Source organism: Cydia pomonella, unplaced genomic scaffold (assembly GCF_033807575.1).
Source record: "Cydia pomonella isolate Wapato2018A unplaced genomic scaffold, ilCydPomo1 PGA_scaffold_161, whole genome shotgun sequence".
NCBI lineage: Eukaryota > Metazoa > Arthropoda > Insecta > Lepidoptera > Tortricidae > Cydia > Cydia pomonella.
Genome location: NW_026907803.1, coordinates 765,751 through 779,872, shown reverse-complemented (window position 1 = coordinate 779,872; position 14,122 = coordinate 765,751). Strand labels below are relative to the sequence as shown.

Below are 14,122 nucleotides of genomic sequence, written 5' to 3'. Positions count from 1 at the left end.
AAACTAAACTAGAATGACACGTTTATTCCTACATTTTATTATTACGAAGAAAAGAAAAGAAAAAATATAGTTTTGAAGTATTTAACAAAAATGTTCATATCTCCGTAACTAGAAATGAGCATAAGGATCCTTTTCTCATTGAAAGGCACAATTGATTGTTTCGTTGTACTAAGACGATAGAAAAACATGTAATGGTTTCAGTACCCCTAGTGTAAATAAATTCGATTTTGAAACGTGACGTACGCGTTTGCGTTTAGTCTCATTTTGTATTGGATTTAGAAAGAGCGCGCCAAGCGGGACGTTTTGGAAACTCAAAATCCTATACAAAATGAGACTTAACGCAAACGCGTTCGTCACGTTATGATGTCGATCAAATTTACACTAGGGGTACTGTTTAACTTACATATTGCTTTGTAAAACTTATGTCCATATTTTAATTGACCGAAGGTCTATGTTTTGACTCGGGTAATTTGCTTTCGCATGTCCGGATGTTTTCCTGTACAGGTTGCAATTCTCAACTGAATTTCTTGAAATTTTGTAAGCAGGTTCAGTACGTAGCTACATATAATTTTTCTGTCGTCTCGTTTTTTGGAAAATGTTCAAAATGGTGGAAATTGTCATAAAGGACTTAAGTGCCATTACGGTCTATGGCACATTGTAAGTACGCTTAACGAAGTAAGTGTTTTTTGTTGTTTTTACGTTTTAAGCTTATCGATCATATCGCGAGGTGTACAGCTCACGTAGCGCAGCGCAGCGTTGTATTTAGATAGGAGCATCGTTGATAATGGCGTAAGCGCCATCGACAATAAGTCCCTTTCAATAAATAACGTCACAATTATACGAACGAACAAACAAATCAGTCAAAGATCAATTTTTTATCACTTTTAAGGCAGTTTACTGAAACACTAATAGACTTATAATTAATTAATTAAACTAATAATTAATTGAATTTTTAATAATATTGAATAAAGCACTCTCTATCTATACGGTTTTTATTACGAACGCTAACCAAACTTTGATGGTAACTACTGGGAAAAAAAAACCCACCTTTTACCACTGGTAACTACTGGGGAAAAAAACTAGTGGGATTTTTTCCCAGTAGTTACCAGTGGTAAAAGGTGGGAAAAAAAATCCCATTACTTACCACTGCTAACAACTTGGTGGTAACTAGTGGGAATAACCCGCCATTCTGACTGTCAGAATGGCGGGTGTACTGTTTTTTGGTGATAACTTAAACTTTTTTAAGTAACGTGAGGTACAAATTTCTTTAATGGAGGTACTAAATAGTACAAATTAGGTACCTACAAAAATATGGTAAACTTTTTTTAATTTTTATTTAGGTACACCCGCCATTCTCACTCTCACAAAATTGGTTATTGGCTTGAATATCGTATTGGGGTTTGTTTACACTTGATTCTACCTAAAAAAAATAACACGTCTCAGCCTACGTCAGATCAGCCCCAATTTCATTTGATTTTAAAAGGCACTGTCTATATCATAAATATCTCACATTCCAACCCCATGCCAACGTTCCAAAATAGTGATTTACGATACAAGTGCAAGACTCAAACCGCAAGAAATTAGAAATTAATCGCAGTGCGTTCTCGCAAAGCCTTAGACACTGACAAAACATAAGTCAAATCATGTAATTATACTTGGCGCTATATTATTCAATAGCACAAATTGGACATTTATTCAATAGCACAAATTGGACATTTTCATCTTACAACTAAGAAAATACACCTATGCAATTGGCGCGTAAGTCATTTTTTTTTTCATTATGTTCATAAACCCATACCTTTATCACCATCAGCTAGATTTCGTTTTGTGCTTCGTATATCTTAAAAGATTTTATTAGATAACATTTTTTTTGCTATGGATCATAATTACCACTACTCCATAAAAAATCCGGATTTGAGAAATACCGGCTACATTGTTGCAATGGCTAATATACAAGACAAGCATGATAGATCGACTCCTTCTCATTTTCATTGGAAAATTCTAAAGTGCAGGTACGTTTGGCTGATTTGTATTAACTATAACCCTTATAAGTAATAGCTACTGGTTTAATAAGACCTTAATTTCCACTAATCACTTATAACTATTAATGTATTCTTTGTGGCTCCAATGGGCAGGATGATCATATTTTCAAATTCGTCTATTTTGGCGTGTCCGGATAAAAAAGACGTGAAACAAGTCCATATCGTATTCAACAAAGTGGGCGACGATTACGACAAACTGAATTCACTGTTTATCAAATTCTCTTTAAGGCAGGTATGTGTTCTGATAAAATAATTTCCTGATTTAGAAGATAATATATAACTACGTACATACATAAGATGCAAAATGCACAATAGAAATAATCTGTTTACTAACGAAAAATAAATACGGAAACTAACCCTACTGCCTAGCACAGGATGGGCGCGACTGTATCTCGCCCGCGAGATAGACTATCCGCCTTTTTTATCGTATTAAGTAAAGAGGGGATCGACGAGTAGTTCATCTCGCAGGCGAGATACTGTCGCACCACTCCTTTGCTACCCCGGCAGGGGCTACTGTTACCTATTGTTGGTCCAACTCAAGAACTCAACATTTTGATTCGATCACCTAACCTAACCGCTGCCTAATACAAAATTTGAACCTTGCGCTTCTTTATTACGTACGTACCTACAAAGTTCAGTAAGTAAGTAGTAGGTGTAGTACCTAATACTATATTAATTATTATGTTGCATAATAAAAAAACTAATTCGTGTAATTCCTTAGGATGGGGCAATTCGTTCGACTACGCCAGAAATATTCCAGATGTGTTTCACATATACTTTGATGGCGAAAATTGCACCAACGTGGAATGTCCTAGGTTTCGATTATCTTGTAAACAACAGAGATTTCCTAATCGCTAATGGGATACAAGAAGGAGTTAAATATCAAATTGTATCTGACGGTAAGTGGCTAAAAATGCTTAATATGATCGTAATGCACATGACACATGTGTTGCGCGTCGCGTGTCTACAAGAGTTTTCAATCAATGTTAAACAATGCTAAGGTGCTACGGTATAAAAGCCATCGTAGCGTACCGACTACCTACAGCGGAACAGCAGTCGATTTTTTAAATCCAACTGAATTCGATACATTGGCATAAAGCCTGTCCACGAAAAAAAGTGGTCGACGTTATAATGACTAAGTACTTCAATAAAAAAAATAACTAAAACAACTTAAATGGATATTTATATGTAAGTTTTATTAGCGATCTTTAAAATAAACGAAATTATCTGTGTAACACATTAAGACTGGTAAAATGCCCTGACTTTTCTCCGGATACCCTTCATCAGTGTATGTACAGTCAACCAGCCATTTTAGGTTAATATATTAAATAATGACTAGATACAAAAAAAATATGTTAACTAATGACCATTAATGCATAAAGTATAGATAATTTATGCATTAATCTTAGACGAATTAATTATGGTCATATTGCATGCAAGTTCTCAGGAAATTTCACATATTTAATTTAATTATTTACACTGATATCCAATAAAACCACAGTTATCGATAGTTATAGTACATCCCTAGTTCATAACGAAAAAGAATATAAAATATCTAATTTTCGGTGTGTTTATAGCCTGCTGACCCAAAATAAGGTCAAAGGTATCTAGAGCAATACTTACCGGTCTTCATCCAAGGGAAATTTCGCCATAAAATCCCTTTTTTCGTGTTTTTACTCTGATCACGGTTGACTATTTTCGATTTTTTCACTAAATAATAAAGAAATTACACGAAATACCCGAACAAAACATTGAAGCCTTCATAACAAACAAAACAATTAGGCTGACAGTTGACTTGATGTAAACTTGACAGAATAAATAGCACTGACGTTTTCTTTTTCTTCGTTGGCAATGATTTGCGAAAGAAACTCCATACAAAACTTTTTTTGTTCCTAGTTGCGTCAGCCTGCCATTAACTGTGAAAGTCACAAACGTCAGTTGTTTTTTGTTTTATTTTTTTAAGAAATATATGGCGACCACATTTTTTTGTGGACAGACCTTAAATACATACGAGCAACATACGGATCTTTGATACGGATGCAATGCGAATTATATTAACCAAAGAAGTATCCAAAGAGAAATTAATGAAAACACAATGTTTTGAAAATGAATAAATGTTCCGAAATGCTGAAAACTACAATGAACAATTGCAAAAAAAATGCTCTTTTAGCACAGGCCTGAAAGAAAAGTGTGTTTGGATGACCGTAAATGATTTTAGTTTGTTTGATGGTAGAAATAGGTGTAGATATCATGCATGATATTCTGGAAGGTGTTCACCGCTAGGCGACAGCGCCGCAATCACTACGTTCGTTGTAGCCGATAACATGGATTTCCCTTTGCTTTGAACGATGTATAGAGGTCAAACGACGGTTATATCAATGTTATGGCTCCTCTACACGATGGACCATCATAGTGGCCCACTAAGCTGGGCCAGCGTGTAGAGAGGGTAGTGGTGTCGGATGGCTTATGGCGCGCGGGATGGCGATGGGATGGCCGCGGTGTCGGTTTTTCGTCCGCACATCAGGGCTCCTCTACACGATGGCCCAGCGTAGGCCAGTCTAAGGGACGCGGCTATGCGGTGGAATGAGATAGCAATATCACTTGCTCCCTCTAACGCATAAATGCGTCCCTTGGACTGGCCTACGCTGGGCCATCGTGTAGAGGAGCCATCAAAGGCAGTGGACCAGCGATGGCTGTCCGCATCTACACGTGGCCCATCCCACAGTGCGTGCTCGAACGCGGTCGAGTTCGTGCTGTGTATTATTTTGATTAAAAATGACGAGTATGTGGCCGGATCACGACAGAATAAAGTTTTTAGAGTTATATCGGGGAGAAAGCGTAACATGGAACTCCAAACATAAAGACCAAAACTATAGAAATAAGGTAGCAGGATATTTAAAAAAAAAGTTTTTATAACAAATTGTGCACGAATTAATTAGAGGATTAGGAAAATTACTTATACATTACGCAGACATCTGTATATACAGTACATTCACAATTTAAATAAATAAATATACCAATAATAAAAGAAATAAATATTAGATACCTACATATCTAAATATATGTACATACATAAATTATATATATGCACAATAATTATATACCTACACAGCGGCACATTAAGGAAGAGACAAGTAATGATTTTTAGTAGGGTTTCAAAGCTTTGACGAGTTTATTGCACAAATTCAAATTGACTTAGGTGACAACCTGTCTGGCCTAGTGGGTAGTGACCCGGCTTATGAAGCCGATGGTCCCGGGTTCAAATCCTGGTAAGGGCATTTATTCGTGTGATGAGCATGGATATTCGTTCCGGAGTCATGGATGTCTTCTATGTATTTAAGTATTTATACATATGTATATAATATGTATATCGTTGTCTAAGTACCTACAACACAAGCCTTATTGAGCTTTCCGTGGGACTTAGTCAATTTGTGTAATACTGTCCTATAATAAATAGTTTATTTATTTATTTATTTATTGCGATGGATAGATAACATCCACCATAATCTTACGTCATTTCTTTTTAATTACTTTATTATTGTGCAGATTAAGAAAAGGTTGGTATGTGGCGTATAAATAAATTGCTGCAGCGGCTAATGCTTCCACCTCCATCTTGGAAAACGAATAGATCGCAACTGAATGTGGCCATCGTGTAGTGGCGTGTCAGCCATCGCATGGCCATCTCGCTGGGCCAGCGCTGGGCCATCGTGAAGAGGAGCCATAATATTTTTCACCACACCAACTGGTAAAGGCCCTCTTAAAGGCTTAGTCGTGCCAACTGCAATGCTGAGTGGAGACCATTTCAGCCTCACATCCTTATCTGTTCTGTACTATTCAACTTCCACTGTTTCTTTTTTTTTAATTATTGTTGTTGTTAATGTATTATCTTCTTTGTAATAATTGATGTGTTGTCTGAATAAATATAATTCTATTCTATTCTATTCTTGATTGTTCAAAAACTAATGAGAAAGTTGCATTTTATCCACATGTGGGGCAAAGATTAGATGCAAATTTTGAGTTGTTTCCTTATGTTCGCTGGTAAAATTGACTTTTAATTGATTATTTTGAATGATACATTATTTTTACATTCATTTGGATTTGATTCTTTTCCTCGCGTTGGTGTGGTGAAAAATTTTGTGTTACACTCGGAGGCAAAGTTTGTTTAACCCTCGCAACGCTCAATATTCCACTTCTCGAACCACTCGCTACGCTCGTGGTTCAATTTGTAAGCCCTTATGGATGGTATATCCCTGATACTAAAATGAGCTATGAAATAAGTTCAATTGCCCAATTTACCACCCAATGTTGTACTAAAATTACAAAGTGTAGGATACTGTTATTTTAGTAGGTGTCTAGATTAAAATCAGATTTTACAATTTGTTATATATTATTAAGTATATCCGTCTCACCAACCAATGGACGTTCCAGATTTAAGGAATGAACAGGTAACCTACAATTTTTTTTTTCAGAATCCTACACCGATCTAACACTTAAGCCGGTGAACATAAATATAATCAAGGCAACTGAAGATATTGCCCCTGGAGAATATGTAAGAGTTTTACCAAGGTAAGATTTAATCTCACCATAATGATACAAGCATTAGGTAGCGAATGCACTTTTATTGTTTGCACATTATATACTTTTGAACTAAAAATGAAACAGCGGAGTGTGTCACACGGAAGCCAATCTAACTTCGCTCAAGATTCCACACCCGAATTCCTCGATGGACTCAGAATTATTTACTGGAATTTTTGCTTCGCTTTGGATTGAAAAACATTTAATTTTGCTTTCTTGTAATCCACTCTACTTAGGTAGCAGGTACCTATTAGTATCTGGGGGCACGGTCGAGCAAATAAGCGGCACGGCCGTACCATCCTTTTCTCGAAGCAGTTCAGGCCATTTTCGACCCCCCTATAACTTCATTATGGATAAAACTAGTAGCCCGATTTTCAGTAACCATCAAGCAGGCATTGTCTAAACACAGTCAATTTCAAATTTCATTCAATTTGAACCAGTAGTTAAAGAATTATAACTAAGTAGTCAAAGTTTCTCAAATTTATCACTCACTCACTGACTATCCGATCATCAAAACTCTAAGGCACTTCTAGCAGACATAGAAGCTTCAAATTTAGAATACAAATAGTGTTTAGTGCATAAATCAAGGAAACACTCAAATATTTTGCAATTTCGGTCCAGTTTTGTAGATGAATCTTTTATGTTTTAAATAAATAGATTGACTTGGCAATCGCACTAAACAATCTAATTTAATATAATACGTATTACTTGTGTGATGCATTGTTTTCATGCGATGGCCAAGTTATTCTGTTTATTTAAGACATAATAGTACATTACGATACAAGTGCGAGAAATTAGGAAATTCGAAACGAGTGGCGATAAATTAAAACACGACCGAAGGGAGTGTTTTAAATCGACACGAGTTGCGAATTACCTATTCTCACATGTATCGTACAACGTTTTACAGTACATATGGCCCTTTAATTGTTCAACACAGTAACGTAATATGCTACTTTTCGCACTAGTGCGGTAAAGTAGCACCATATGTACTGTAAAAGATTTTTAATATTGATATGGTCAATATAAGATGTTGTTAGGTTAGCTAATTACCTAATGAGTGTCATATTTTGCTTCAAATTACTAGACTTTTAAGGTGGCATCATCCAAGGGTTGAAATTGTAGTACTTTAGTGTACGATAATGCTCTTTGGAACATTACGTCGTACCGGGGCCCAAATTATCGTACATGTACGATAATTATCGTACGCCTGGTCACACTGAGTGTCAGTGTCGACAGAGTCAGCTAAAAACGCGTCAAACATCGCAACGTCGCGCCGATGGCCGTCCGAGGCATGGAGTGGCAACGCCGCAATGTATTTGTACACGACATTTGTCACACACACATGAGTAAAATTTATAAAAATATAACTTTGATTATTGCATGATTTCTGTATGAAACAAAGTTTTTCTATTAATTTAGCGCAAATGAATATTCGAAAGTATATAGATGCACAAATATTTATGTAATAATATTGTGTAATGAATTAATAAATAGCGATTGTTTTTTGTATGAAAATCGAACCACCTTAAGACAGAAGGTCTCTTAAGTAGGGATTGAATAAATTAACCGACTTGGTATTACATGGATCTCACAACTTTTTACAGTAGAAGAACTGAGTTGCGAGACTTGTTTTTTTTACAAGTTATGTTTTTGATGCTTATTTATTTCTAACGCAACTTTTATCTGCTTACTCCCAGTTTGAACAAGGCTGTTGTAGAAGAATGTAACAAGACTTTGCCCGAAGTAGGAAGTTTTAAGTTTTACAAAGACATACGTCGGCACTGGAAAAACATTGTAAGTTAATTTCGTTACTTATATTAGGGTTCCGTAGTCAACTAGAAAGTAGGAACCCTTAAATAGTTTCGCCATGTCAGTCTGTCTGTCTCTCCGTCCGCGGCTTTGCTTCATAATCGTTAATACTAGAAAGCTGCAATTTGGCATGGATATATAAATCAATCATGTCGACAAAGTGGTTAAATAAAAAGTAGAAAAATTTTTTTTAGGGTACCTCACCTACACGAAAAGTGGAGATGAAAGTTCTTTTTCGCTTTAATCTTATAACGTCTAAGGGTCTTTAACAACCATTTTTTGATACAGTACATAGCGTTGGGAATCGCTCAGAAAAAAAGGTCCGCCCTCCGAAAACATGAAAAATTCATGAAAGTAAAGTTTCATAAAAACTTTCAATAAAAACTATAGCGAACATGATTGGTTAAGCCCTTTTTGAGTTCTCGCAAAAGTACCTACCTATTCCCTTCTTATAAAAAAAAACACGTACGATACGAAGCGCTGCGAAGGTATCTATTCCCTTTTGCTTGTTATGTACTGTATTGGTACCACATGGTAGTATAGAGCAAGATCCCAGAGCCGCCATACCTTATTTTCTCATGACTAAAATGTATGGGATAATATAGTGTTAGTATGTGCTTTAAATGTCTGCATACTTGCTATATTGGCCCGACGGCCATTTGTCCGGTACAAGGTGCTAAACCTTGCCAGACCATTTCCGCCGGCGGTAACGTTTACCAGACGCTTTAAGAGCCCTTAATCCTTGGAGCGTTCTCCGATTTCACGAAATAACGCTCGATAGATGGCGTTGGCGCTCGGTACGCGAGCGCCGGCAACGCGACGCGCGTTTCAATGCAGACTAGAATAATCTTGATAGTTTTCAATATAATTTCAAGCAACATTAATTTTAGTGTCATATGATATCATATGGGCACTCTTTATTTTATTGTATATGCACAGTAGTTTTTTTTTTATATGTACACTACTACTATGTGTACAGACTACAGAGTGTACTATAACCCTTGCTCTTTATTCTGTCTCTTTCACACCAATGGAAAATGAAGAAGTTACTAAATGACTGCAGGTATAAATAAAGTATATTAGTGCGATAGAGAGACAGATAGTGTTTCGTTGTCGTATCGTAAACGATTGGCATGTTGGCCACACACTTGCTTAGTGCCTAGCCAAAATACCAATCGTTTGCGTATATTAGTGCGATAGAGAGAGAGTAGTGTTTCGTTGTCGTATCGTAAACGATTGGCATGTTGGCTACGCACCCATGATACCTAGCCAAGAAGCCAATCGATTGCGCATATTAGTGCGATAGAGAGACAGATAGTGTTTCCTTGTCGTATCGTAAACGTTTGGCATGTTGGCTACGCACCCATGCTGCCCAGCCAAGATGCCAATCATTTGTGCATATTAGTACGAGAGAGAGACAGATAGTGTTTCGTTGTCGTATCGATTGGCATGGTGGCTACGCACCCATGCTGCGTAGTCAAGATGCCAATCGTTTGCGCACATTAGTGCTATAGAGTTTCAGTGTTATTTGAAATCACGTTAGGGTTTGTATTATTATTTTTGACCCGAATGAAGTCCATCCAGGTTCTTATGATGGAGTCGGGAGTTGGTCACCAGAACTCCTAATCTACTCATTATAATTCCATCGTGCTTGGGCTCAAAAGATTTGCCCTGACGAACACCATCGATCTAGATGAGGTCCAGGGTCTCATGACGGAGTCAGGAGTTGGTCACCAGAACTCCCCAGAACTCCTAATCTACTCATCATAACTCCATCTAGTTTGGGCTCAATAGATTTACCCTGATGAGCACCATCAATCTAGATGAAGTCCAGGGTCTCATGATGGAGTCAGGAGTAGGTCACTAGAACTCCTAACCTACTCATTATAATTCCATCGTATTCGAGCTCAATAGATTTGCCCTGACGAGTACCATCGATCTAAATGAAGTCCAGGGTCTCATGATAGAGTCAGGAGTTGGTCACCAGAACTCCTAATCTACTCATTATAATTCCATCGTGTTTGGGCTCAAAAGATTTGCCCTGACGAGTACCATCGATCTAGATGAAGTCCAGGGTCTCATGATGGAGTCAGGAGTTGGTCACCATAATTCCTAATCTACTCATCATAACTCCATCGTGTTTGGGCTCAATAGATTTGCCCTCACGAGCACCATCAATCTAGATGATGTTCAGGGTCTCATGATGGAGTCAGGAGTTGGTCACTAGAACTCCTAATCTACTCATTATAATTCCATCGTGTTTGGGCTCAAAAGATTTGCCCTGACGAGTACCATCGATCTAGATGAAGTCCAGGGTCTCATGATGGAGTTAGGAGTTGGTCACCAGAACTCCTAATCTACTCATTATAATTCCATCGTGTTTGGGCTCAAAAGATTTGCCCTGACGAGTACCATCGATCTAGATGAAGTCCAGGGTCTCATGATGGAGTCAGGAGTTGGTCACCATAATTCCTAATCTACTCATCATAACTCCATCGTGTTTGGGCTCAATAGATTTGCCCTCACGAGCACCATCAATCTAGATGATGTTCAGGGTCTCATGATGGAGTCAGGAGTTGGTCACTAGAACTCCTAATCTACTCATTATAATTTCATCGTTTTTGGGCTCAAAAGATTTGCCCTGACGAGTACCATCGATCTAGATGAAGTCCAGGGTCTCATGATGGAGTCAGGAGTTGGTCACCAGAACTCGTAATCTATTTATCATAACTCCATCGTGTTTGGGCTCAATAGATTTACTCCGACAAGCACCATCAAATTAGCATTATGATGAATAGATTAGGAGTTCTGGTGACCAACTACTGAGTCCATCATGAGACCCTCGACTTAATCTAGATCGATGGTACTCGTCAGGGCAAATGTTTTGAGCCCAAACACGGTGGAGTTATGATGAATAGACTAGGAGTTCTGGTGATCAACTCCTGAGTCCATCATGAGACCCTGGACCTGATCTAGATTGATGGTGCTCGTCAGGGCAACTCTATTGAGCCCATACACGATGGAGTTATGATGAGTAGATTAGGAGTTCTGGTGACCAACTCCTGACTCCATCATGAGACCCTGGACCTCCTCTAGATCGATGGTGCTCGTCAGGGCAAATCTTTTGAGCCCAAACACGTTGGAATTATAATGAGTAGATTAGGAGTTCTAGTGACCAACTCCTGACTCCATCATGAGACCCTGCACTTTATCTAGATTGATGATGCTCGTCAGGGCAAATCTATTGAGCCCAAACACGATGAGGTTATGATGAGTAGTTTAGGAGTTCTGGTGACTAACTCCTGACTCCATCATGAGACCCTGGACCTCATTTAGATTGATGGTGCTCGTCAGGGCAACTCTATTGAACCCAAACACGATGGAGTTATGATGAGTAGATTAGGAGTTCTGGTGACCAGCTCCTGACTCCATGCTGAGACCCTGGACCTCATCTAGATTGAAGGTGCTCATCAGGGCAACTCTGTTGAGCCCAAACACGATGGAATTATAATGAGTAGATTAGGAGTTCTAGTGACCAACTCCTGACTCCATCATGAGACCCTGGACTTCATCTAGATCGATGGTACTCGTTAGGGCAAATCTTTTGAGCCCAAACACGATGGGATTATAATTAGTAGATTAGGAGTTCTGGTGACCAACTCCTGACTCCATCATGAGACCCTGGGCTTCATCTAGATCGATGGTGTTCATCAGGGCAAATCTATTGAGCCCAAACACGATGGAGTTATGATGAGTAGATCAGGAGTTCTGGTAACCAGCTCCTGACTCCATCATGAGACCCTGGACCTCATCTAGATTGATGGTGCTCGTCAGGGCAACTCTATTGAACCCAAACACGATGGAGTTATGATGAGTAGATTAGGAGTTCTGGTGACCAGCTCCTGACTCCATCATGAGACCCTGGACCTCATCTAGATTGAAGGTGCTCGTCAGGGCAACTCTATTGAGCCCAAACACGATGGAGTTATGATGAGTAGAGTAGGAGTTCTGGTGACCAACTACTGACTCCATCATGAGACCCTGGACCTCATCTAGATCGATGGTGCTCATCAGGGCAAATCTTTTGAGCCCAAACACGTTGGAATTATAATGAGTAGATTAGGAGTTCTAGTGACCAACTCCTGACTCCATCATGAGACCCTGGACTTTATCTAGATTGATGATGCTCGTCAGGGCAAATCTATTGAGCCCGAACACGATGTTGTTATGATGAGTAGTTTAGGAGTTCTGGTGACCAACTCCTGACTCCATCATGAGACCCTGGGCCTCATCTAGATCGATGGTGTTCATCAGGGCAAATCTATTGAGCCCAAACACGATGGAGTTATGATGAGTAGATTAGGAGTTCTAGTGACCAACTCCTGACTCCATCATGAGACCCTCGACTTCATCTAGATCGATGGTACTCGTCAGGGCAAATCTTTTGAGCCCAAACACGATGGGATTATAATTAGTAGATTAGGAGTTCTGGTGACCAACTCCTGACTCCATCATGAGACCCTGGGCCTCATCTAGATCGATGGTGTTCATCAGGGCAAATCTATTGAGCCCAAACACGATGGAGTTATGATGAGTAGATCAGGAGTTCTAGTAACCAGCTCCTGACTCCATCATGAGACCCTGGACCTCATCTAGATTGATGGTGCTCGTCAGGGCAACTCTATTGAACCCAAACACGATGGAGTTATGATGAGTAGATTAGGAGTTCTGGTGACCAGCTCCTGACTCCATCATGAGACCCTGGACCTCATCTAGATTGAAGGTGCTCGTCAGGGCAACTCTATTGAGCCCAAACACGATGGAGTTATGATGAGTAGAGTAGGAGTTCTGGTGACCAACTCCTGACTCCATCATGAGACCCTGGACCTCATCTAGATCGATGGTGCTGATCAGGGCAAATCTTTTGAGCCCAAACACGATGGGATTATAATTAGTAGATCAGGAGTTCTGGTAACCAGCTCCTGACTCCATCATGAGACCCTGGACCTCATCTAGATTGATGGTGCTCGTCAGGGCAACTCTATTGAACCCAAACACGATGGAGTTATGATGAGTAGATTAGGAGTTCTAGTGACCAACTCCTGACTCCATCATGAGACCCTGGACTTTATCTAGATTGATGATGCTCGTCAGGGCAAATCTATTGAGCCCGAACACGATGAGGTTATGATGAGTAGTTTAGGAGTTCTGGTGACCAACTCCTGACTCCATCATGAGACCCTGGGCCTCATCTAGATCGATGGTGTTCATCAGGGCAAATCTATTGAGCCCAAACACGATGGAGTTATGATGAGTAGATTAGGAGTTCTGGTGACCAGCTCCTGACTACATCATGAGACCCTGGACCTCATCTAGATTGATGGTGCTCGTCAGGGCAACTCTATTGAACCCAAACACGATGGAGTTATGATGAGTAGATTAGGAGTTCTGGTGACCAGCTCCTGACTCCATGCTGAGACCCTGGACCTCATCTAGATTGAAGGTGCTCATCAGGGCAACTCTGTTGAGCCCAAACACGATGGAATTATAATGAGTAGATTAAGAGTTCTAGTGAACAACTCCTGACTCCATCATGAGACCCTGGACCTCATCTAGATCGATGGTGTTCGTCAGGGCAAATCTTTTGAGCCCAAACACGATGGGATTATAATTGTAGATTAGGAGTTCTGGTGACC

General features: G+C 39.3%; 1 protein-coding gene across 1 annotated transcript in view; it reads left to right on the top strand.

Moving 5' to 3' along the window:
* The first annotated feature begins 1,760 nt into the window (after window positions 1–1,760).
* LOC133533397 (uncharacterized protein C18orf63-like) overlaps window positions 1,761–14,122 on the top strand; it is a 30,442-nt gene continuing 18,080 nt past the window's right edge. Inside the window, exons 1-5 of the mRNA XM_061872366.1 lie at window positions 1,761–2,012; window positions 2,136–2,274; window positions 2,764–2,941; window positions 6,512–6,608; window positions 8,315–8,411. Of these exons, the coding sequence (XP_061728350.1) occupies window positions 1,876–2,012; window positions 2,136–2,274; window positions 2,764–2,941; window positions 6,512–6,608; window positions 8,315–8,411 (648 nt within the window). The 5' untranslated portion in view covers window positions 1,761–1,875. The remainder of the gene's footprint in view (window positions 2,013–2,135; window positions 2,275–2,763; window positions 2,942–6,511; window positions 6,609–8,314; window positions 8,412–14,122) is intronic.